The sequence below is a fragment of the Theropithecus gelada genome, chromosome 3 (assembly GCF_003255815.1).
Source record: "Theropithecus gelada isolate Dixy chromosome 3, Tgel_1.0, whole genome shotgun sequence".
Classification (NCBI taxonomy): domain Eukaryota; kingdom Metazoa; phylum Chordata; class Mammalia; order Primates; family Cercopithecidae; genus Theropithecus; species Theropithecus gelada.
In genome coordinates this window covers 1,594,954-1,620,698 of record NC_037670.1, presented here as the reverse complement: position 1 = coordinate 1,620,698, position 25,745 = coordinate 1,594,954, and the positions used below count along the sequence as shown (strand labels likewise).

Below are 25,745 nucleotides of genomic sequence, written 5' to 3'. Positions count from 1 at the left end.
GCAGGTCATTTCCGCCCCGCCCCCCAATGAAACAGAGTCTCACAATGTTGCCTAGGCCAGTCTTGAACTCCTAGCTTCAAGCAATCCTGGCTTAGCCTCCTGAGTAGCTGGGATTACAGGTGCACACCATCATGCCACGCTTTTTTTTTCTTTCTTTTTTTAAGGTCACTGTGTGTTTTCTGTTGTTGTTTTTGAAAGTCTTGCTCTGTCACCCAGGCTGAAGTGCAGTGTCGTGATCTCGGCTCACTGCAACCTCCCCCTCCTAGATTCAAGTGATTCTCCTGCCTCAGCCTCCTGAGTAGCTGGCACTACAGGCATGCCCCACGATGCCTGGATAATTTTTGCATTTTTGGTGGAGACGGGGTTTCACCATATTGAGCAGGCTGGTCTTGAACTCCTGACCTCAGGTGATCCGCCCACCTTGGGCTCCCAAAGTGCTAGGATTACAGGTGTGAGCCACTGTGCCCAGCCAGAAAGTTTTCATTTCTAACAAGCTCCTCGGTGAAAATTACGATGGCCAGGAATGGCAGTCTGAGAACAACTGCTCTGGAATATTTTATCTGTGAACCACAGCTTTGACCCCTTTTGGGGATTTGGTGTCACATCCTTGCTGCTGGAGTCTGGCTTTTGGTTCTTTTTTTTTTTTTTAAGACGGAGTCTCCCTCTGTCGCCCAGGCTGGAGTGCAGTGGCACAATCTCAGCTCACTGCAACCTCTGCCTCCCGGGTTCAAGTGATTCTTCTCCCTCAGCCTCCCAAGTAGCTGGGATTACAGGCACGCACCACTGTGCCCAGCTGATTTTTTTTTTTTTTTTTTTTTGTATTTTGTATTTTTTGTTTTGTTTTGTTTTGTTTTTGAGACGGAGTCCTGCTCTGTCACCCAGGCTGGAGTGCAGTGGCTGGATCTCAGCTCACTGCAAGCTCTGCCTCCGGGGTTTACGCCATTCTCCTGCCTCAGCCTCCCAAGCAGCTGGGACTACAGGCGCCCGCCACCACGTCCGGCTAGTTTTTGGTATTTTTTTAGTACAGACAGGGTTTCACCGTGTTAGCCAGGATGGTCTCGATCTCCGCCCGTCTCAGCCTCCCAAAGTGCTGGGATTACAGGCGTGAGCCACTGTGCCCAGCCTTTTTTTGTATTTTTAGTAGAGATGGGGTTTCACCATGTTGGCCAGGCTGGTCTCAAACTCCTGGCTCCCGCCTTGGCCTCCCAAAGTGCTGGGATTACAGGCGTGAGCCACTGCACCCAGCCTTGGTTCTTTAACAAAATCTGTCATTGCTCCCAAAGTCACGTAGTAGGGGTTATTCATTCTTCCTTGAGCTTAGCTTGTTTATCTTTGTTGTTAATAAAACGTAAGTTTCACACATTTCTTACTTCTTTTTTTTCTTTTAGGGACAGGGTCTTGCTCTGTTTCCCAGGCTGGGGTATAGTGGTGCCATCGCAGCTCACTGCAGCCTCCCACTGCTGGGCTCAAGCGATCCTCCTGCCTCAGCCTTCCAAGTAGCTGGGACTATAGGCACACACCACTACAAACGGCTAGTTTTTGTTGTTGTTGTTTTTTAGACAGAGTCTCGCTCTGTGGCCCAGGCTGGAGTGCAATAATGCAATCTTGGTTCACTGCAACCTCTGCCTCCCGGGTTCAAGCAATTCTGCTGCCTCAGCCTCCTAAGTAGCTGGGATTACGGGCATGAGCCACCACACCTGGCTAATTTTTGTATTTTTATTAGAGATGGGGTTCCACCATGTTGGCCAGGTTGTTCTCGAACTCCTGGTCTCAAGTGATCTACCAGCCTCAGCCTCCTACAAGTGCTGGGATTAGGTGTGAGCCACTGTGCCCTGTTTGGCTAGTTGTTTTATTTTTGTTTTTGTTTTTTTAATGTGGTAGCTGGAGTCTTGATATATTGCCCAGGCCTCCCAAAGTAGGATTACAGGCGTGAGCCATCACTCCTGGCCTAGGAGGTCACTGTGATACCCTGTTTGAAGGGGATGGGGCCTGGACAGAGCAGAGGCTATGATGGGAGCCCCCTCTTCCCTTTCATCTATGACTCTCATTGCCCTTGCCCAGTTTTCTCTGCTTCCATTTAATTTTTATTTTTTATTTTTAGAGACAGGGTCTCACTCTCTTGTCCAGGCTGGAATGCAGTGGTGTGATCGTAGCTTACTGCAGCCTCCACTCCTGGACACAAGTATCCTCTCACCTCAGCCTTACAAGTAGCTGGGACTATATGCACAGGCTACCACACCAGGCTATTTGTTTCATTATTGGGTAGAGACACGGGTCTCCCTGTGTTGCCCAGGCTGGTGTCAAACTCCTGGCTTCAAGCATCCTTGCACCTTGCCCTTCCAAAGTGCTGGGATTATAGGCCACCCCATCTTGCTTCTCCAGTCCCTGACCGTCCCCACTGGCCAGCCCCAGAAAGCCCAGCAACGAGGGAGCCAGGCTGGGGCAGGAAACACGCAGCAGCTTCCTCTAGCGCCCACTTTATTAGGGGGCAGGTGCAGGAGGACCTAGGCTTGCTGTGTCTGCAGTAGTGCCCGCACCTGGTGGATCTGCCAGTCAACACTGGAGCGTGCAGTGCCACCCAAGGCACCATACTGCTCCACGCTGTGCCCGTAGTCCCACACGCAGCTCACGTCGCCCGAGAACAGGGGGCTGGGGAGAGAGGAAGAGGTGGGCCAGGGCGCCGGGCCACCCTGGGTTCCAGGCACCCAGGCTCACTTCCTAGGAGGCAGCATGGGGAAGGGGATGGGCCGCACCTGATGGTCTGCAGCTCCTGCAGTGACAGCTCGTTGAGGGCGACCCCCTTGGTCTCAGCCATGAACACGGCTTTCCCGGAAGCCTCGTGGGCCTGGCGGAATGGCATCTGGGTGCCAGGGAGGAAGATGGTGCTGAGGCAGCTTCCTCCATGCCCTGATCTGCCTCCACTGCCTGTGCCCCTTCTTTTTTTTTTTTTTTTTTTTTCTGACACTAAGTCTCGCTCTGTTGCCCACGCTGGAGTGCAGTGGCATGATCTCACCTCACTGCAACCTCCACCTCCCAGGTTCAAGCGATTCTCCTGCCTCAGCCTCCCGAATAGCTGGAATTACAGGAGTGTGCCACCACACTGGGCTAATTGTTGTATTTTTACAACAACTGTTGCATTTTACAACAAAAGAGACAGGGTTTCACCATGTTGACCAGGCTGGTCTTGAACCCCTGGCCTCAAGTGACCCACCTGCCTTGGCCTCCCAAAGTGCCGGCATTACAGGGGTGAGCCACCAGGATGGACCACCTGTGCCCCTTCCTGAGCTCCCCCACCCTCTGGGGGGCACCCCATCTCCTCACCCTCCCCTTGGCTGCTACACACTTACCCCTTTGCGGACCAGGTAATAGGCAAGGTCAGTGGCCAGCATGTCGGGGCTGAGAGCCTGTCCCATGTTCTCTCGGTGAATCTGTGGGCACAGGTGGGTGAGTGGTGAGCCCTGGGGACCCTGGGGTCTGAAGCTGCCAGGCCCAGGACCTGCTCCTCTGCTAGGATGTCCCTGCCTTGGGCAGATACTCTCTTACCCACTCGGCTCTGTCTCACTCTCAACTTGAACCATCTTCTCATAATTATCTATAATATTTACGTGTGCTATTAACGCTTACTGGTCTGTATGTTTTACTGGCCTTTATGTTTTCAAAGCGTCCTTATCTTTAGCATGCATCAGATGTTCCTGGAGGATTTGTTTTCTGTTTTAGGAGACAGTGTCTTGCTTTGTTGCCCAGGCTGGAGTGCAGTGGCCATGATAGCTCACTGCAGCCTGGACTCAAGGGATCTTCCAGCCTCAGCCTCCCAAATAGTTGGGACTACAGCCATGCACACCACCATGCCCAGCTAATTTGTTGTTGTTGTTTTGGGCTTTTTTGAGACAGGGTGTTCCTCTGTCGCTCAGGTTGGAGTGCAATGGCACAATCCTGGCTCTCTGCATCCTTGACCTCCTGGGCTCAAGGGATCCTCCCACATCAGTCTCCAGAGTGGCTGGGACCACAGGTATACACACCATCACGACTGGCTGATTCAATTTTTTTACTTTTAGAGACAGGGTCTCGCTATGTTGCTCAGGCTGGTTTTGAACTCCTGGGCTCACGTGCTTCTTCTGCCTCAGCCTCTCAAAGTGCTGGGATTACAGGCACAAGCTACCAGGCCTAGCCACTGGAGAATTTACTAAGAAAAAAATACAAATTGCTGGGGACCACCCCCGGAGTCTCTGATTTAGCCATCTGGAGTGGGACCTCACATTGCATTTCTCAGGAGTTCTGAGGTGATGCTGGTGCTGCTAGTTGGGGGACTAGCTTCCAAAGACACTGTTTTTTATTTATTTATTATTATTATTTTTTGAGATGGAGTCTTGCTATCACACAGGCTGGGGTGCAGTGGCGCGATCTCTGCTCACTACAATCTCCATCTCCCAGGTTCAAGCAATTCTCCTGTCTCAGCCTCCCGAGTAGCTGGAATTACAGGCGTGTACCACCACACCCAGCTAATTTTTATATTTTTAGTAAAGACGGGGTTTTGCCATGTTGGCCAGGCTGGTCTCGAACTGCTGACCTCAAGTGATCTGCCCACCTTAGTCTCACAAATTGATGGGATTACAGGCATGAGGCTCTGCGCCCAGCCAAGAAAGACCCATTTCAAGACACATCCTGAACTATCTAGGAATGAAATGATGTGATTATGGGAATTTGCTTCAAAATAAGGGGGTAAAGGAGTGGGGGAGAGCTGTAGGTAAAGACTGCCGGAGCCAGGATGTCTATAAGTTGATTATTATTGAAGCTGGGTGTCGGTACATAGGGTTCATTATGCATTCTCTAGCTGTTATATACATAAATTTCCCATAATAATTGGTTTTAAAAGAAATCGGCCAGGAAAGTGGCTCATGCCTATAATCCCAGCACTTTGGGAGACCAAGGTGGGAGAATGGCTTGGGGCCGGGAGTTTGAGACCAGCCTGGGAAACATGGGGAGACCCTGTCTCTACAAAAAATAAAAAAATTAGCCAGGCATGGTGGCGCATGTTTGTAGTCCCGGTTACTCTAGAGACTGAGGTGGGAGGATCACTTGAGCCCAGGAGTTTGAGACTGCAGTGAGCTACGACCGCACCACTGCACTCCAGCCTGGGTGACAGAGAGCGACCCTGTCTCTAAAAAAAGATTTTGTTAGATATTTAATTGAATTTATATATTTGTAGGTGGAGTTTTACTCTGTAGTCCAGGCTGGAGTGCAGTGGCATGATCTTGGCTCACTACAACTTCCATCTCATGGGTTCAAGTGATTCTCCTGCCTCAGCCTCCTGAGTAGCTGGGATTACAGATGTGAGCCATCATGTCTGGCTAACTTTTGCATTTTTAGTAGAGAACATGGTTATGCCATGTTGGCCAGGCTGGTCTCAAACCCCCGACCTCAAGTGCTCCATCTGCCTCGGCCTCCCAAAGTGTGAGATTCCAGGCATGAGCCACTGCACCTGGCCTTTTGTATAGATTTTCTTTTTTTAAAAAGAGTTCTGGTCTGGCCAGTTGATAGACCCAAGGCCCCCTGAGTCTCATCTACTTCCACTGCAAGGCAGCAGTTTCTGTCCTTTCCCTGTTCCCCAGGAGCAGGAGCGAGCACACCTCTCCTTCCCTGCCCCAGGTCCTCCAGCCCCACCTCACCTCCTCCCAAGGCCACCCTCCCTGCATGCCCACCCCAGTGCCTGGGACCTAGGGAGGAGAGGCAGGTGGGTGACGTCTTGCCTGCAGCGTAGAGATGACGCCAGTGGCCACCTGCAGCACGGCACTCATAGTGTCTGACACTTCAAACACAGCTTCCTTGTCTTCCTGGGAGGCACATGGCAGGAGGTGAGGGCCTAGCAGCCCCCTTGCACCCAGGGTCCCCACAGTCCCACTCCCCCAACTGAGGCATCCCCACTGCCTTCCATGGGAAGAACACTCAGTACCCCAACAAAGGAAGGGCAGAGAGTCCAAGGGCAGCCATGGATGAGGCTGTGTGCACAGGATGGGAGGATGTATAGCAATCCCCGGGTGAGGCCCTGCCTGGGTGTGCCAGAGCCCTGAGAACTGGCACGTAGTAGGCAGGCCTCCCCTGGCCTCGCACCTGTAAGTCTTTGTTGTAGGTGCTGGGAAGTCCCTTGAGGGTCATCAGGAGCCCGGCACACTGCGGGAAGAGGGAGGCACAGGGGCTGGACCCGGGAACCTGCCCCCTGGCCACCCACCATCAGCCCAGAGGCTCCGCCCTTCCCCGCCCCCCCCCCCCCCAGCCTTGCTCACCCGCCCAAACACACGCCCAGCCTTGCTCCGGATCAGCTCCAAACTGTCGGGGTTTTTCTTCTGGGGCATCAGGCTGCTTCCCGTGCTGGGGACAGAGGTGCTGGCGCTGAAAGGGCTGGATCCTTGGCTGGTCCAGCAGGTCTGGCGGAGGGGTGGGGCGGGGAGGAAGGAAGCCACGCCCACGGGGGGTGGGGAATACAGAGGCCGGCAGGGGCAGACAGAGGTGGCAGTTCAGGGCTTACCTGTAGGCATCCGAGAGCTGCACGAAGCTGAATTCCTTGGTGCAGTAGAGGATGAGGTCCTCAGCCATCCTGCTGAGATGGGTCATGCATAGCGAAGCCCAGAACAGGAACTCAGCTGGGAGGGAGAAAAGGTTCCCAGTCACCAGGCCTCTCCCATCCCCACCCAGCCTGACCATACAGGGGTCGGGAGGAGGTTAGGCGGTGGGGGGACCCGGCTAAATTTTCATTTTTCGTAAAGATGGTGTCGTGCTATGTCGCCCAGGCTGGTCTGAAACTCATGGGCTCAAGCAATCCTCCTGCCTTGGCCTCCCAAAGTGCTGGGATTACAAACGTGAGCCACTGCACCTAGTCTGTTTTTTGTTATTGTTGTTTTAAATAAACCAGCTTTACCGAGTTTTTACTCACATACAATTTATCCATTTATTTTTTTTTTTTTTTTGAGATGGAGTCTTGCTCCCATCGCGCAGGCTGGAGTGCAGTGGCGCAATCTCGGCTCACTGCAACCTCTACCTCCCAGGTTCAAGCGAATCTCCTTCCTCAGCCTCCCGAGTAGCTGGGATTACAGGCATGCACCACCATGCCCAGCTAATTTTTGTGCTTTTAGTAGAGACGGGGTTTCCTCATGTTGGCCAGGCTGGTCTTGAACTCCTGACCTCAGGTGATCCACCTACCTCGGCCTCCCAAAGTGCTAGGATTACAGGCGTGAGCCACCATGCCTGACCTATTTATTTTTATTTTATTTTATTTTTTGAGTTGGAGTTTCACTCTTGTTGCCCAGGCTGGAGTGCACTGGCGCGATCTCAGCTCACTGCAGCCTCCACCTCCTGGGTTCAAGCGATTCTCTGGCCTCAGCCTCCCGAGTAGCTGGGATTACAGGCACCTGCCACCACATGCCCAGCTAAATTTTGTATTCTTAGTAGAGATGGGGTTTCACCATGTTGGCCAGTGCTGGGATTACAGGCGTGAACCACTGTGCCCCACCCAATTTACCCATTTAAGCTTTACACTTCAGTGTACAACTATCACCACAACCAGCCTGTCTGTAGAGGGGTGGGAAGAGACTGGAGAGAAGCTGGGTTGAGGGACTAAAGTGAGGCACAGGGCAGGGGACTGGCTCCCCAAGACTTACCCACAAAGTCCCGCTCACTAGTGGCATCCATGCTGTTGAGAGTGATGGCCCCAAAGTTGAGTTCTGGGGGGTGAGAGGAAGCGGGGCTGGGCTGGAGGACAGGAAGTGGCCCCCTCTCCCCCAACTAGGTTGCCCAGCCCCCACCCCTCATCAGGGTGGGGTGGCAGCTGGGGGAGGGATCTTTTGCACAATCCCAGGAGGGAGGCAGGAGCCCTGAGTCTCTCAGTACCAAGCACCCCTGCCATGAGTGACCCCTAGACTTGATGAACTCAGTGCCCGTAGGCAATGAATGAAGGTTCCACCAGGAGCTACAGGCCCCTGCCCTCTGGTTTCAGGTGTGTCTGCGGGTCCTGGCGGGTGCTGAGGGTGCCTCTCCCTGGGGAGGAGGGGCAGGGTGTCTCACCTGCTCGAAGCAGCTCTCGGTCCACACTTAGGGGATTGCCTGCAATGGCCCCACTGCAGGGACAGGGATTCATAGTGACCAGGGCTCCTGGCAGGCAGCCCTGACACACACACACACACACACACACACACACACACACACGCACACAAGCACACACAGAGAACCAAGTCCTGGTTGCCAGGGCAACCACCTGGTGCTCAGCCTCTTCCCTGGCCCAGTCGCCTTGGGTACAGAACACTTGTCCCCAAGCACCGAGTGACCCTGGGTGCAGGACACTTGTCTCCTGACACATGTTCCCATATGTCAGGCTGAGGGCAGCAGGCTGGGCTTGCCAGGAGCCTTGCTGGAGGGCTCTGGCCCTGCTCAGACACATTCAATGGCTTGGTCGTCCCCACCTTAGCGAGAGCTGGGGCTCCATGCAGGGTCCCCCGCTGAGCAGATAAGGCGGCTTTCTGTCCCACTCTGCCCTTCCCAGCTCTGTCAATCCCTAAGGCTATACAGCAGCCACCCCCACCAGGCCCTCGGGGCACTGGAACCTCACCCACCTCCCCAGGGGCAGGACATTGATCCGCTTCCGCACCTCCAGCAGCCGCTCAGAGTCTCGGGTCAGCGCCACGGCGTGGCTGTGGGAAGCCAGGGGCAAGAGGGTCAGGGCAGCCACGGTCTTCCCCTCTAGCATGGCCCCTGCACCTCACCTGGCTCACCTCAGAATCCAGTGGCTCCAGCGGATGGGCTGGGCCCTCTGCAGATGGGTGTACCCCGGGAAGAGGACATCACGTTCCCTGTGGGAGAGGAGGAGCAGGAGGTTGGATGGAGGTTCGTGCAAGGCCTGCCTGTGACACTGGGACCCTGTCACCCCTGGAAAAAGTGTCGCCCTGCAGCATTCCACCTGAATGAGGGATCTGGTGATCTCCCAGGGACAAATCGGTCTTAAGGGAAAAAGGCCGGAAGTGGGGCCGTGTGAACCAAGGACTGGGCCTGAGCTGTGGGGCCTCCTGGGGTGAGGCTTTGCCAGAAACACCCAAAGTCCAGCCTCTGTAACTCAGCATCTCCGAGCAGGGGCCAGAACAGGGGAGGAGGCCCATGTTGGGTATGACTTGGCCGTGAGAGGTTTTGAGGATCCTAGAAATAGCTGAGGCTCATTCAAGGGCTGCTCTGAGCAGGTGAGATGCCCTGCACCACATTCAAGTAGGCAGGGCAGAGGCAGAGGTGCTGTGAGTGACGGTCCTGTTTTCTTGTTGTTTTGTTTTGTTTTTGTTTTTAGAGACAGGGTCTCATTCTGTTGCCCAGGCTGGAGTACAGTGGCACGATCATAGCTCACTGCTGCCTCTATCTCCTGGGCTCAAGTGATCCGCCTGCCTCAGTCTCCTGAGTAGCTGGGACTAAAGGGACATGCCACCATGCCCAGCTAATTTTTAATTTTTTGTAAAGATGGGGTCTTGTGGCCGAGCACGGTGGCTCACGCCTGTAATCCCAGCACTTTGGGAGGCTGAGGCTGGTGGATCACGAGGTCAGGAGATCGAGACCATCCTGGCTAACACGGTGAAACCCTGTCTCTACTAAAACTACAAAAAATTAGCCGGTGTGGTGGCGGGCGCCTGTAGTCCCAGCTACTCGGGAGGCCGAGGCAGGAGAATGGCGTGAACCTGGGAGGCAGAGCTTGCAGTGAGCCAAGATTGCACCACTGCACTCCAGCCTGGGCGACAGGGTGAGACTCCATCTCACTCTGTGAGATGGGGTCTTGCCATGTTGCCCAGGGTGGTCTGAAACTCCTGGGTTCAGGCAATCCTCCTGCCTTGGCCTCCCAAAGGGCTGGGATTACAAATGTGAGCCACCATACCTGGCCTGTTTTTTGTTGTTGTTGTTGTTTTTGAGAAAGAGTTTTGCTTTTGTTGCCCAGGCTGGAATGCAGTGGTATGATCTCAGCCCACTGCAACCTCTGCCTCCCAGGTTCAAGAGATTCTCCTGCCTCCCAAGTGGCTGGGATTACAGGTGCCTACCATCACACCCGGCTAATTTTGTGTATTTTTAGTAGAGATGGGGTTTCACCATGTTGGCCAGGCTGGTCTCGAACTCCTGACCTCAGGTGATCCACCCGCCTCAGCCTCCCAAAGTGCTGGGATTACAGGCATGAGCCATTGCACCTGGCCTGTTGTCTTAAATAAACCAGCTTTACTGAGATTATCATTCACAAACAATTTACTCATTTAAAATTTACACTTTACTGTACAACCATCACCATAACCAATTTTATAACATTTTCATCACCCCATAAATAAATTCTGTACTCAGGGCCAGGCACGGTGGCTCAAGCCTTTAATCCCAGCACTTTGGGAGGCCAAGAGGGAAGGATCACTTAAGGCCGGGAGTTTGAGACCAGCCTGAGCCACATAGAGAGACTCCGTTTCTACAAAATATTTAAAACATTCTCGGCTGGCCATGGTGGCTCATGCCTGTAATCCCAGCACTTTGGGAGTCCAAGGTGGGTGGATCACAAGGTCAGGAGATTGAGACCATCCTGGCTAACATGGTGAAAGCCTGTCTCTACTAAAAATACAAAAAATTAGCCAGGCGTGGTAGCGGGCACCTGTAGTCCCAGTTACTCCGGAAGCTGAGGCAGGAGAATGGCGTGAACCCAGGAGGCAGAGATTGCAGTGAGTAGAGATTGTGCCACTGCACTCCAGCCTGGGCGACAGAGCGAGACTCCATCTCACAGGCGGTGCACACCTGTGGTTCTAGCTACTCAGAAAGCTGAGGTGGGAGGATCATTTGATTCCAGGAGTTTGAGGCTGCAGTGAGCTATTACCAAGCCACTGTACTCCAGCCTAGGTGACAGAGCAGGATCTCATCACTAAAGACAATTTAAAAATTAAGCTGAGTGCAGTGTTTATGGCTGTAATCCTAGCACTTTGGCAGGCCGAGGTGGGTGGATCACCTGAGCTCAGGAGTTCGAAACCAGCCTGGCCAACATGGCAAAACCCATCTCTACTGAAAAAAATACAAAAATTAGCTGGACATGGTGGTGCACACCTGTAATCTCAGCTACTTGGGAGGCTGAGGCACTACAATCACTTGAACCCAGGAGACAGAGTTTGCAGTTAACTAAGATCGCACCACTATACCCCAGACTAGGCGGCAGAGCAAAACCCTGTCTCAAAACAACAACAACAAAAAAAATTTAAAGAAACCTTGAACTCAGTAGCAGACACTCCCTGTTCCTCCTAGCAGCCCTGCCCTACCTGCTGAGTGACAATTCTTGTGCCCTTGTTTCCCCCTAAGTCTGTGAAACAAGCATCACAGGGAGTTGAGGAAGAGAAGGGGTCTCTGACAACACATGGAGACTCCTCAGCAGCTCTTTGTCCAGGTCTATAAGGAACAAATCCAGTCCCAAAGACACCAGGTCTCAGAAGCCAAAGCCTGAAATGAGGCCAGCAGGAGGCAGCCTTTGGCTCTGTCTTTTGCCAGATGGACTGGTTGGGGACACAAAGCTTGGGATGGGGGATCTAGGGGACAGGCAGGGTGGGGAGTGACTATGGCTGTGCTTGGCTTAGCTTCCTGCCCTCAACTCTGCAAATGGTGAGTTTTCTTTTTTTTCCTTTTTTTTCTTTGAGACGGATCTCACTCTGTAGCCCAGGCTGGAGTGCAATGGCACGATCTCGGTTCACTGCAACCTCTGCCTCCCGGGTTCAAGCAGTTCTCCTGCCTCAGCCTCCCGAGTAACTGGGATTATAGGCACACACCACCATGCTTGCCTAATTTTTGTATTTTTAGTAGAGACAGAGTTTCACCATGTTGGCCAGGCTGGTCTCGAACTCCTGACCTCAGGTGATCCACCCACCTTGGCCTCCCAAAGTGCTGAGATTATAGGCATGAGCCACTGCACCCGGCCCCACGACGGGTGAGTCTTCCCTGCCTGCTGAGCTAGACTGGCATGGGAGCATTGGGGCCTGCAGGAAATGGCCCACTCCTAGCTATTCTGCCTCGATCCTGGAGTTCTGGGATGCCCCTGTCCCTCAGGGCCTGGCACCCCCACCCTGTTCACCCCTGCCCCCTAGGTCTCCTGTTCAGGCTGCCATCACACCTCTGTCTGCCCCCTGGGTGTCCCTGTAGGACTCACGCCTCTGCCCTATCCACCATGGTCCTGATGAGCTCCCAGAGGAGGCTGGAGAGCGTGGAGCAGGTCTGCCGCATCCATAGCCTGAGGTCCGTGACCACCTGTGCGAGGAGGAGGTGGTGCTCAGGGAGGCCGACGTGTTGCTTCCCTGAGAAGCCAGGACAGTTGCAGAGCTCTAACTGCCCCCTGGGCTCCCCAAGTTTGGGACAACATGGAGCAGTGGGGTGGAGGGGCTAGAAGCACCTGGTCATTCCGGCTCCGTCCCGTGTGCAGCTTCCCTGCCGTTTCACCAATGAGCTCCTGGAGGTGAAGGGAGACCCAAAGTCTGTATCCCCCAAGGAGTCAACCCAGGCAGTTCCTCATCAGCCCTGCTAACCTACCTCCGTACCCCAGGGCTCCAGGTCCTGCCCAAATCTCTTGCCATTTCTGCTGAGGCCTGTTGTTCCTTTTTTTTTTTTTTTTAATTTTTGTAGTTGTGGGACCTCGTTATGTTGCCCAGGCTGCTCTGGAACTCCTGGCCTCAAGCGATCCTCCCACCTCAGCCTCCCAAAGTGTTAGGATTATAGACATGAGCCAGGGTGCCTGGCCCATGTCCTAAGGTCTCACCTGCTGTCTGCCAGTGGGGAAGTAAACAGAATGATGGTGCTAATGCTCAAAGTGGCCCTGGGCAAGGTGGAGAGGGGAGGCCAGGAAAGCGGTGGGGCTCCAGGGGTCATACCTTCAGGCGGCGCTCGTTGGCTGTGTGGATGTCCTCATCATTGGGGCTGAGTTTGAAGGTGCCCTGGGCCCACTCCTCAGCCACCTATAGTGGGTAGCAGCAATGCCAGGGGTCAGGTGAGCAGGCATCAGCAGCTAAGAGAGCCCCAGCCCTGGTCCCACCCTATCCGTGATGACTGACTGTCCCCATCCAGGAGCTGAGTCCTAGAAGCGCACCCTGGGAGGGGGCATCTCAGGCCCACCTTTACCCATGAGCCATGTGGGTCACAGGGATCATTAAAAGATGGAGAGAGGTAGACATCAAGGCACACAGTTAAACAGCACTTGAGTATATAATTAGTTCAATGTGAAACCACATATGAGCAACACTGCACTATTTGCTTAGGGATTTGGTGGGAGCCTGGGGCCACAGGGAAGGGGCCTTGGGTGGGGCTTTGGCCACGGCGAGTACCTTGTCTAGGCCATGGAGTATCTGGTCCATCTCGGCCTTGGTGAGGAGCCCTGCCTTCTCCAGGCCCCTGCTGTAGGCTTTGCTGCCTTGAACATCCACCTCCCAAAGGTGCCGGTCGTAGGCAATGGACGCGTTGAACTTCTCCATGATGGGGTCCACTGCACCCACAAACCGGCCACCCCAAAGCTTCCCACTCTGGCCAGGAGAGCAAGAACAATTAGTCTCTCCTCCACCCTCCAGAACAGCGCTTCTTGCAGTCTTCAGGAAACTTATCAAGTCTGATGGTAGCAGGTGCATCAGATCATTCTAACTGGGCAGAGAAGGAGGCTGAGACCTTCCCAGAGTCACCACCCTGGGAGTGAGCATGGGAACGTGGCTGAACTCCAAAAGTTTGGGTTCTTTTTTTTTTTTGAGACAGATTCTCACTCTGTCGGCCAGGCTGGAGTGCAGTGGCACCATCTCGGCTCACTGCAACCTCTGCCTCCCAGGTTCAAAAGATTCTCCTGCCTCAGACTCCCGAGTAGCTGGGATTACAGGCACATGCCACCACACCCCACTAATTTTTGTATCATTAGTAGAGATGGGGTTTCACCATGTTGGCTAGGCTGGTCTTGAACTCCTGACCTCAGGTGATCCTCCCGCCTTGGCCTCTGAAAGTGCTAGGCTTACAGGCATGAGCCACTGCGTGTGGCCTTAAAGTTGGGGTTCTTTCTCACCACATGGCCCCACTCTGACGAGATGGTGGCAGGGCCTGAGGCATCCCTGGGACCACAGCAGAGCTTCTGGAACCTTTCCTGCCACTGACCAAGGTGCCAGGTGCCATCCTAATTGTTGACAAAACCCTCTGGGGTAGGCACCAACACAATTCCACTATGAAGAGGGGGAAACTGAGGCACAGAGGGGCATGCAGCCTGCCCTCACCTGGGGTGGGAGAGCCAGGGCTGCAGCCCAGCAGTCTGAAGTCAGAACCCATGCTCTTCACCCCTGTTCCACCAGGCAGAACCCACACTCTTCACCCCTGTTCCACCAGGCAGAACCCACGCTCTTCACCTCTGTTCCACCAGGCAGAACCCACGCTCTTCACCCCTGTTCCACCAGGNCTCTTCACCTCTGTTCCACCAGGCAGAACCCACGCTCTTCACCCCTGTTCCACCAGGCAGAACCCACGCTCTTCACCCCTGTTCCACCAGGGCTTCTGGACTTGGCTCTGGTGTCCTGAACCTTTGCTGCAGGGACAGGCAAAGAGGCCTTGAGGGTCTCCACCAAGCTTAAGTGCTCTGCAACTCTCTCCCTCACAGCTTGGAGCTGGACTAAGATCCCAATTCCTACCACTCCCTGGGCTCTGAAAAGCGCCCTGACACTCCCCATTGTCACTGGCCTTCTAGGAGGTCACTGGGTGACCCCTTACTCCCTAGGAGCCAAGGGCAGAGGAATGGTATGTAGGCATCTACGTTTTGTTCTGTTTTTTGAGATACAGTCTCACTCTGTCACCTAGGCTGGAGTGCAGTGGCATGATCTCGGCTCACAGCAACCTCCGCCTCCTGAGTTCAAGCCAATTTTCCTGCCTCAACCTCCCAACTAGCTGGAATTACAGGCATGTGCCACCACACCCGGCTGAGTTTTGTATTTTTAGTAGAGACAGGGTTTCACCATGTTGGTCAGACTGGTCTTGAACTCCTGATCTCAGGTGATCCCCTGAGCTTGGCCTCCCAAAGTGCTCGGGATTATAGGCATGAGCCACCGTGCCCAGCCCGTTTTGTTTGTTAAAAAAATTTTTTTAATTCTTTTTTTTTTTTTTTTTTTGAGATGGAGTCTCACTCTGTCATCCAGGCTGGGGTACAGTGGCGGGATCTTGGCTCAGTGCAAGCCCCACCTCCCAGGTTCACGCCATTCTCCTGCCTCAGCCTCCTAAGTAGCTGGGACTACAGGCGCCCGCCACCACGCCTGGCTAATTTTTTGGGTTTTTTTTTGTTTGTTTGTTTTTTTAGCAGAGACCAGGTTTCACTGTGTTAGCCAGGATGGTCTTGATCTCCTGACCTCGTGATCTGCCTGCCTCGGCCTCCCAAAGTGCTGGGATTACAGGTGTGAGCCACCGCACCCAGCTTTAAATTCTTTTTTAGACACAGGGTCTCACTCTGTTACCCAGCTTGGAGTGCAGTGGCACCATCATAGCTCACTGCAGCCTCAAACTCCTGGGCTCAACCAGTCCTCTCGCCTCAGCTTCCCCAGTAGTTGGGACTACAAGCATGCGCCACCACATCCAGACAGTTTTCAAAAATTTTGTAGGGTCGGGCCGGGGGCAGTGGCTCACGCCTGTAATCCTAGCACTTTGAGAGGCCGAGGCGGGTGGATCATGAGGTCAGGAGACCGAGACCATCCTGGCTAACATGGTGAAAACCCGTCTGTACTAAAAATACAAAAAATTAGCCGGGTGTGGTGGTGGGCGCCTGTAGTCCCAGCTACTCGGGAGGCTGAGGCAGGAGAATGGTGTGAACCTGGGAGGCGGAGCTTGCAGTGAGCAGAGATCGCGCCACTGCATTCCTGCCTGGGTGACAGAGCGAGACTCCGTTACAGGAAAAAAAAAAAAAAAAAAAATTGTAGGGCCAGGAGTGGTGGCTCACGCCTGTAATCCCAGCACTTTGGGAGGCTGAGGTGGGTGGATCACGAGGTCAGGAGATAGAGACCATCCTGGCCAACATGGTGAAATCGAGTCTCTACTAAAAATACAAAAATGAGCTGGGCGTGGTGGTGCTCGCCTATAGTCCCAGCTACTTAGGAGGCTGAGGCGGGAGAATCACTTGAACCCAAGAGGCGGAGTTTGCAGTGAGCCAAGATTGTGCCACTGCACTCCAGCCTGGGTGACAGAGCAAGACTCTTTCTCAAAATAAATAAATAAATAAAAATTTAAAAAATTGGTAGAGACAGGGTCTCACTATGTTGCCTAGGCTGGTCTTGAACTCCTGGTCTCAAGCCATCCTCCAGCCTCAGCTTCCCAAAGTGCTGGGATTACAGACATGAGCCAAGGCGCTGGCCACATCTGTTTTGAAAGAGGGCAGAGACCAGGGCATGGGACGGATCGGGGACGGGGTACAGAATACCTGGGGCACAGCCCTAGTGCCCAGGACTGGGAGGAGGGTGGGGTGGAGGTGGGCATGTCACTTCACTGACGTCCTTTTTGTGGAAGGGAGTCTACAATGGCCAATGGGGACATATATCCTCCTCTATCCCCCTGCCATACCCCAGACTTCTATTAACTACCTGGCCTGGCACCTATTATTAAACCTCAGGGTTGGGAGGCTCAGGCAGGTGGATCACTTGAGGTCAGGAGTTCAAGATCAGCCTGGCCAACATGGTGAAACCCTGTTTGTACTAAAATACAAAAATTAGCCAGGCTCGGTGGCGGGCAGCTGTAGTCCCAGCCCCTTGGGAGTCTGAAGCAGGAGAATCGCTTGAACCCTGGAGGTAGAGGTTGTGGTGAGCAGAGATGGCGCCATTGCACTCCAGCTTGGGCAACAGAGCAAGACTCCTTCTTAGAAATAATAATAAGGGCCGGGCGCAGTGGCTCACGCCTGTAATCCCAGCCCTTTGGGAGGCCAAGATAGGCAGATCATGAGTCAGGAGATCGAGACCATCCTGGCTAACACGGTGAAACCCCGTTTTTACTAAAAATACAAAAATTAGCCGGGCGTGGTGGCGGGCGCCTGTAGTCCCAGCTACTCGGGAGATTGAGGCAGGAGAATGGCAGGAACCCGGGAGGCGGAGCTTGCAGTGAGCGGAGATCGCGCCAGCGCACTCCAGCCTGGGCGACAGAGCGAGACTCCGTCTCAAAAAAAAAAAAAAAAGATAATAATAATAAGATAAAGATAATAATAGTACCTATCTGATAGCCTTGTTGTGAGCATTTAATCAGATAGTATTTGCAAATTGCATATATAACATGGTGCCTGGTGCTCAGGAAGGACTTGAGAAATGCCAGCTGTTACTAAGGGAGGGCTGGCAGGGGATAGGACATGCTTCAGCTCCTGGTTCCTGGGTGCACCCCAGAGACCTCTACAGTGCTCTGGCCCTGAGCTGTGAGCTGACCCCTCCATGCCCAACAGCCCCGGCTGCCAAAGGACTCTGCCCTGCAGAGGCAGCCTCCACCCCCACCCCGTCTTTTGAGCTGGTCCTGCCCCTTACCCCATAGCTGCCCCACCAAGCCCAGATCTCCAGCAAAGCACCACGTGGGGCCCTGGTCCTGATCACTGGAGCCAGCCAGTCAGAATTGGGGCCGGCCTGCCCTTCAGCCGGGAGCCTGGCACCGCCTCCCCCAGCGGGCTCCTGGGCCACCCTGCCGAGGTTGTTAGTAATAAAAACAACTACTTAATAAGCGGAGCGGCAGCCAAACCAATTAGTGCCAACCTACAGGAAGGTCTGGGGCAAGCTGAGGTTACCTGGAGCACTGGGCTTGTGGGAAGCCAGACCACTGTGCTCCAGACCAAACTCCTATCCTTACTGGCAGGCATAATAGGACCCTACGGGGAGATCAGAGTGAGGTGCCTCCCCTTGGGCACTGAGGAGAGGGGAAGCCCAGTGTGGTAGCAGAAGGTGCTACTGCAAGCCAGGACACATCTGGGCCAGAATGGTCTCTTCAGGGCCAGGGGATGGGGCACTGAGTTGGGCTGGGTTGAAAGAGCAACAGTCAAGGTCGAATGTACATGGGAAATATTAGTTTTGGTTTTGGGATTTGTGGGGTTTTTTCCTTTTTTGAGGAAGAGTCTTGCTTTGTCCCCAGGGCTGGAGTGCAGTGGTGTGATCTCGGCTTACTGCAACCTCCGCCTCCTGAGTTCAAGCGATTCTCCTGCCTCAGTCTCCCAAATAGCTGGGACTACAGGCACCCACCACCACACCCGGCTAATTTTTGCATTTTTAGTAGAGATGGGGTTTCACCATGTTGGCCAGGCTGGTCTCAAACTCTTGACCTCAGATGATCCACCCGCCTCGGCCTCCCAAAGTGCTGGGATTTCAGGTGTGAACCACCATGACTGGCAGGGTTTTCTATTTTTATTTTTTGAAACTGGATCACATTCTGTTGCCTGGGTTGGAGTGCAGGGTGAGATCATGCTCACTGCAGTCTCAAACTTCTGGGTTCAAGCAATCCTCCTGCCTCCGCCTCCTGTGAGACTACAGGTGTACGCCACCACACCTGGGTAATTTTCAAAATTTTTTTGTAGAGACAGGATCTCACTATGTTGCCCAGGCTGGTCTGGAATTCCTGGGCTTCAGCAATCCTCCCGCCTCGGCTTCCCAAAGTAGAAATATCAGTACTGTTGTGGTTAGCCACCATTTATTGAGCACCTACTGTTGCTCAGCCCTGTGCTAGGGATTTGACATACGTTATTATGGCGTTTTATGAGGTGGGCAATATCACCCCTATTTCACAAATGAGGAAAGAGGTTTGGAGGGCCCAAGTGACTGGTACAGAAACCAAGTCTGTTTGGCTCCGAAGTCCAGGCCCTGCTCCCCTGCCCCCCGCCCATGGCCCAGAAGCTTGCAGGGCACTGAGTGAAAGGAAGTGAATTGCTAGCTAATGAAGGCCAGAAGGGCCTGGAACCCAGACCTCCTGCTTCCCGGGGTTCCCTTCATGAAGTATCAGGTGAACAGCCCCTTTCCCCTGAAGGGTCCAAAGCAATGGCCTCATAATCTAGTGCCTTACAGAGGGAGGCCAACAGCTGTTATTACCCCCATTGCCAGATAAATCAACTGTGGCCCAAAGGAAGGAAACCTCTGCTCGGGACTCCAGCATCTCAGTGGTCAGGAAGAGAAGCCAGGAGCCACTGACCCTAAGGAGCAGGGTCCAGTGAGACAGGAAGGGAACCAGGCACTGGGGTTGCTGGAGTCACGAGGTGAGGTCCCCTTTTTCTTGGTTCTTTCCACATGCCACAGTCAAGGACAAGAACACTTAGGGGCTAAGCCTTATTCTATAAACAGGGACAATTGCTCTAGCAGGAGAAGGGATGTGGTGTGGGGTAGGACCTGACAAAAGGACATGGGGAAGAAGGAATGAAGAGGTGGAAGGCTGAAGGCTTGGGAGCACTTTTCCTGGCCAGGCAGGCATCACTGTGAGGTGAGGGCAGAGCCACTCTACCCCTAGTAGTGTGGGTTGGTGGGTTTGCCAAAAGGGCCGCCTAGGGACACAGGTGAGTCCCAGTAAAGGTGACTGCTGAGCTCCAGAAGATGCGCCCGGGACGGGTGGGGGTGCCGGCTTCCTGGGTAATTTTCAAAATTACTTCCTGGAGGGCGATTCCCAGCAGGGTGGCCCGAGGCAGGTCTGGCGCCCCTACCCTCTCGTTTGGAGGCTGGGAGGACCGGCGTCCCCGAGGTCCCACTCACCTCCGAGGCCATGTTGGGCAGTTCCTCGTCGTCCGGAAGCTTCGGTCCACCGGGTCTGGAAGACAAGACCGGACTGACGACCTCCTTGGCCAGCAGGGTCCCCCGGGCCAGGCTGGCTCCGAGCTCTGGGCACTGCGCTTGGCCGAGCGCAGCCCTTGGGAACACGGACGTGAGCGCATGCCACCGTTCTCGGCGTCCTCCACGCCCGTCCCGCCCATCCGGCCGCCTCGCACTCACCTCCGCCTGGTCGCACGGACACTGTCGCGCCCGCCACTGGCCAGGGCTTTTCTGGCTGTGGGATGGCGTCAGCAGCCGCTGGCCCTGTCCCCACCCCTGGCGGCGGCCGCGTCAATAGGAGGCAGCCCAGTGGGTTGGGCGTTGCCTCCGTCCTCCAATCCTGGCTGTGGGCGGGGACACCTCCGGCTGAGCTAGGAGCTGAGCTGCACCGCGGCGGGGAAGCGGGCGGGTAAAGGGTTGGGGGGGCCCCCGATGTGGAAGGGGGTTGGGCTGGGGTTGGGGAGGGTAGTGCCCTGGCGTTCGCGCTGCGGTCAGCAGACACGCAGGAGACTGGAGACTCGGGCCAGGGGTAAAGGCTATGACATCAGGCCCGGGCCTGGCGGGTTCACAAGATATATAAGGTGAAATGGCATGTTCGCCCATCAATTCATTCATTCAACAAACACGTACCAAGCACTTCTATGTGCCAGGTACAGAGTTAGAAAGGCATCGAGGAAAAAGGAAGGAACATCAGAAATAAAGCCCGTGCCAGGCGCGGTGGCTCACAGCTGTAATCCCAGCACTTTGGGAGGCAGAGGTGGGAGGATCGCTTGAGGCTAAGAGTTGGAGATCTGCCTGGGCAATGTAACAAGATCCCGCCTCTACAAAAAATTAATTATAAAAGAAAATAGCGGGGCGTGGTGGTGCACGCCTGCAGTCCTAGCTACTGAGGAGGCTGAGGTGGGAGGAGCAGTGGAACCCAGGAGTTCGAGGCTGCAGTGAGATATTGTGTCACTGCACTCCAGCCTGATTCCTCTAAAAAAGAAAAGAAATGCCACCGGAGGCCGGGCGCGGTGGCTCACGCCTGTAATCCCAACACTTTGGGAGGCCGAGGCAGGTGGATCATGAGGTCACGAGTTTGAGACCAGCCTGGCCAAGATGGTGAAACTCCATCTCTACTAAAAATACAAAAATCAGCCGGGCACGGTGGCGGGTGCCTGTAATCCCAGCGAGTCGGGAGGCTGAGGCAGGAGAATCGCTTGAACCTGGGAGGTGGAGATTGCAGTGAACTGAGATCGTGCCATTGCACTCCAGCCTGGATGACAGAGCAAGCTTCCATCTCAAAAAAGAAAGAGAGAAAGGAAAAAAAGAAAAAAGGCCGGGCACCGTGGCTCATGCCTTTAATTCCAGCACTTTGAGAGGCTGAGGCGGGCGCATCACCTGAGATCAGGAATTCGAGACCAGCCTGGCTAACATGGTGAAACCCTGTCTCTATTAGCCAGGTGTGGTGGTGGGCGTGTGGTGGTGGGCGCCTGTAGTCCCAGCTACTCAGGCAGGAGAATCACTTGAACCAGGGAGGTGGAGGTTGCAGTGAGCTGAGATCGTGCCACTGCACTCCAGCCTGGGCAACAGAGTGAGACTGCAAAAAAAAAAAAAAAAAAGGGGGGGGGGGGGGACCGGGCGCGGTGGCTCGCGCCTGTAATTCCAGCACTTTGGGAGGCCGAGGCGGGCAGATCACAAGGTCAGGAGATCGACACCATCCTGGCTAACAAGGTGAAACCCCCCGTCTCTACTAAAAATACAAAAAATTAGCCGGGCATGTTGGCGGGCGCCTGTAGTCCCAGCTACTCCGGAAGCTGAGGCAGGAGAATGGCGTGAACCCAGGAGGCGGAGCTTGCAGTGAGCTGAGATCGCACCACTGCACTCCAGCCTGGGCGACAGAGCGAGACTCCATCTCAAAAAAAAAAAAAAAAAAAAAAAGTAAGGAGTGAAGGAGGGAAGGAGGGAAGAGGTGGGAAGAAAGGAAGGAAGGAGAAAGAAAGAAACAGAACAAAAGAAATGAAGCCTGACTTCAAGAAGTTCCAACATAGCATAGAGGAGGTGTGCAGGAAGCATGGGGGTGGAGCGTTGGGGGGCTATATTGGGTACTCAGGGAAGATGTCCTTGATCTGATTAATTAATTATTTAACCAAAATGACAGGCTGGATTCTAGGCACTGGGAGTACCCTGAAGGGGCTTCTAGTGAACCTGTCCTCTGAATTGGGTCTTGGAAGATGGGGGGAATTTGCCCAGGGAGGAAGGGGAGAAGAACATTCCAGGCAGAGGGAGAAGTCTGGACAAAAAAGGTGACTGGCCTGCTTTAAGAATAGGAAATCATCCAAGTGGCTATAATTATAACAAAAGGTAGGGAGGAGAGGTGGAAGGAGTTTGGGGGAAGGCTGTGAAGAGTTTTCAATGTCAAGAAAAGGAGTTTGTTCTTGGTCCTGTAGGTCATATAGGGAGCCCAAATCAATTTTAAAATCAGAGGAGCCACATTTATTTTATTATTTATTTATTTATTTATTTATTTATTTATTTGAGACAGAGTTTCGCTCTTATTGCCCAGGCTAGAGTGCAATGGCACAGTCCCGGCTCACTGCAACCTCCGCCTCTCAGATTCAAGGGATTCTCCTGCCTCAGCCTTCCAAGTAGCAAGGTTACAGACATGCACCACCATGCCTGGCTAATTTTGTATTTTTAGTAGAGACGGGATTTCTCCATGTTGGTCAGGCTGGTCTTGAGCTCCTGACCTCAGATGATCCGCCCGCCTCGGCCTCCCAAAGTGCTGGAATTACAGGTGTGAGCCACTGTGCCCAGCTGAAACCCCATCTTAAAAAAGAAAGAAAGGAAGGAAGATAAATCTAGCTATAGTGTTGAGGATGAAATGGAGGGAGAAGAAGAGACTAATAGCTGGAATGTGTTGTGGTTTGAAGGTTTTTAGCCCTCGCTCAACTCAAGAGTGGAATTACTTGGAGTTCTCAGAATGCATCCGACTGTTTCAAGCCTTCCTAAATGCTCTTCCCTGTGCCTGGGATGCCCTTCCCTCAGTGTCAGTCTTGCTACCTCCCATTCGTCCATCAGTATTCTAGCCAAACATCATCAATGTCAGGCAGACTCCCAGCTGATCCAGGTGTCCAACTCTGGGCTCCCGTGTGATCCTGAGTGTATGGGCATTTAGCAATCTTTTCCTGATTTGGGAGCACTGTCATAGTGCCTTCTGGGCCTTCTCCACTACCCAAGTGGTAAGCTCCTTGCAAGCAAAGCCTCATCTGACACATTTCTGTGCCCTGACTCCCAGCCCTCTCCTGTCTTCCCCCACAGAAGCCCTAGAACTGGGCTGCAGCTGACCACTGGGAGGACAGAAAAGACTGTTAGACCAACTGTATGCCTTGTGGTCCTGAAAAATGCGAAAGTGGAGTGGCAAGTCCCGAGATCCACCCGCTAGTGTCTGAGGCCTGGCATCCCTTCCTGGGAGGCCTCGTGTGAAAGTCAGTGGCGTTCTGCAGACGTGAGGTCGTACTTCTGAATATCCAGCAAAATCCTGGGGCCAAACCCTTTGACAAATGAACTGAGGCTAGAAAGAGAGTCGGAGAAGTGGTTTGACAGCAGAGCTATAACCACAATACCTAACATGGGTAAGTCACCAGGTGGCAGGCTCTGAGCTAAAATTCATCTCATTGCATCTTCACGACAGTGCTGTTTATAGATAAAGAAACAGAAGCTGGCAGGGCTTGGTGGTTGACACCTGTAATCTCAGGACTTTGGGAGGCCAAGTTGGGCAGATCAGCTGAAGTCAGGAGTTCAAGACCAGCCTGACCAACATAGAGAAAGCCTGTCTCTACTAAAAATACAAAATTAGCCGGGCGCGGTGGCTCAAGCCTGTAATCCCAGCACTTTGGGAGGCCGAGGCGGGTGGATCACGAGGTCAGGAGATCGAGACCATCCTGGCTAACATGGTGAAACCCCGTCTCTACTAAAAATACAAAAAACTAGCCGGGCGTGGTGGCGGGCGCCTGTAGTCCCAGCTACTCGGAGGCTGAGGCAGGAGAATGGCGTGAACCTGGGAGGCGGAGCTTGCAGTGAGCCGAGATCGCGCCACTGCACTCCAGCCTGGGTGACACAGCGCCAGACTCCGTCTCAAAAAAAAAAAAAATACAAAATTAGCTGGACATGGTGGTGCATGCCTGTAATCCCAGCTACTCGGGAGGCTGAGGCAGGAGAATCGCTTGAATTGGGTGGCAGAGGTTGCAGTGAGCTGAAATCGCACCATTGTACTCTAGCCCGGGCAACAAGGGTGAAACTCCATCTCAAAAAAAAAAGAAAAAAAGAAACAGAAGCTGCAAAGCGTTAGGGGTTAGAGGACATGTACACAGGCACCCAGGTAGAAGAGGACAGTCAGTCTGGCTGCCCAGATGACAAAAGAGAGATTATCAGTCCAGGTTTGTTTGCAGCAAACAGCAAGCTTGCAAGCTTGGCATATGTGGAGTCCATGCTGTAGGGATGGACAAGGGAACTCAGGAAGTGGAGAAAGACAGGAAGGCAAGCTGCGCATGGTGGCTCACGCCTGTGGTCCCAGCTACTCGGGAGGCTGAGGCAGGAGAATCCCTTGAACCCTGGAGGCGGAGGTTGCAGTGAGCTGAGATCATGCCACTGCACTCTGGCCTGGGGACAGAGCAAGACTTGATCTAAAAAGAAAAAAAAGAAAGACAGGAAGGCAGCATAAAGGCTTGCAAAAAAACCCAAAAAATCAAAAACAAATAAACAAAAAGCAGATAAGTCAAAAGTGTCTGCAGCTGAGTCCCTGATGGTTGACACTGAAATGGACGTGAGCCTTTATCTTGACAAAGCATTAAAGACTTTATCTTGACTTGGCATTAAAGACTCATAGGAGGGCAGGACGCAGTGGCTTATGCCTGTAATCCCAAAGATTTACCAGTTTTACCATGACTCAAATCTTAAGATCTGTTTCTACTATTCAGTTCTTCAAACTGAAGCTCATTGAAAAAATAATGTATAATGTTATTTGTTTTATTATAGCAATTATTCCTCATTAAAGCAGTATTTAATGCAATTTCCAGTTATTTCTTTGGAGAATTTTATGCCATTGTTCCATTACCTTGCATGTTGTGAAGATGTGATGTGTGTTGCTTATCACAAAAATCAGTAAGCACAATAAAGTGGATGCCAAACCATCAAACACATAGATGTTCCTGCTGTGTCCCTGGATATGTAATAAGCAGGTGTAAAAAATATTTTAGGCTGGGCGTGGTGGCAGCCTGGGTGACAGAGCGAGACTCTGTCTCAAAAAAAAATCATAATAATAAATATTTTAATTACAGTTTTCCTATAAATATAGCTTATGAGAAAAAAACTTGATAGGAATAATACTGTATATTACTAATTTTTAACTATCCCTATGCAAACCTTATGACTCATAGAATTTTCTCATATACAGTATTCAGTGCACATTATGATTGGCTCAAATACAGTAAGTTACTTCTAAGTAAAACTCTCAAGTCTGAGTCCCTATTTGTAGCTCTGCTTTTGGCTGTACATTTCTAGGATCAAGGCTGCTTATGTCTTTGCGTTCATCCTTGGGGTTTGAGAGCACTGTATTTGGGAGCGAGTTTAAAAATACATTAGGAGAGGGAAACCATTAAAAGTTTCACTGTCAGAGATATTGCAGGTGCTAATACTGGATTTCATCTTTCAGATTTAATTTCTTTTATGGGTCTGGCTGGGCACGGTGGCTCACGCCTGTAATCCCAGCACTTTGGGAGGCCGAGGAGGGTGGATCATGAGGTCGGGAGATCGAGACCAACCTGGCTAACATGGTGAAACCCCATCTCTACTAAAAATACACAAAATTAGCTGGGTGTGGTGGCAAGTGCCTGTAGTCCCAGCTACTCGGGAGGCTGAGGCAGGAGAATGGTGTGAACCCTGGAGGCGGAGCTTGCAGTGAGCCGAGATCGTGCCACTGCACTCCAGCCTGGGCAACAG

At 53.0% G+C, this 25,745-nt stretch overlaps 1 protein-coding gene across 4 annotated transcripts; it reads right to left on the bottom strand.

Annotated features, from left to right (window-relative positions):
* Window positions 1-2,222: 2,222 nt before the first annotated feature.
* Window positions 2,223-20,033, bottom strand: ASL (argininosuccinate lyase). 4 transcript variants are annotated; one of them, XM_025378566.1, is made up of 17 exons: window positions 19,947-20,033; window positions 19,710-19,764; window positions 13,338-13,532; window positions 12,888-12,971; window positions 12,413-12,469; window positions 12,173-12,270; window positions 8,760-8,837; window positions 8,601-8,678; window positions 8,056-8,108; window positions 7,653-7,715; window positions 6,524-6,638; window positions 6,282-6,366; window positions 6,109-6,168; window positions 5,748-5,831; window positions 3,348-3,428; window positions 2,754-2,860; window positions 2,462-2,649 (listed from the first exon to the last, which is right to left on the bottom strand). In XM_025378566.1, the coding sequence occupies exons 2-17, from the start codon at window positions 19,719-19,721 to the stop codon at window positions 2,505-2,507; spliced, it is 1,395 nt and encodes a 464-aa protein (XP_025234351.1). In that variant the 5' UTR covers window positions 19,722-19,764; window positions 19,947-20,033; the 3' UTR covers window positions 2,462-2,504. The 4 variants fall into 4 exon arrangements, with proteins under 4 accessions (XP_025234353.1, XP_025234350.1, XP_025234351.1 ...); XM_025378567.1 differs by having other exon boundaries at window positions 19,710-20,033; XM_025378568.1 differs by lacking the exon at window positions 8,601-8,678 and having other exon boundaries at window positions 2,223-2,649; window positions 19,710-20,033.
* Window positions 20,034-25,745: the final 5,712 nt, after the last annotated feature.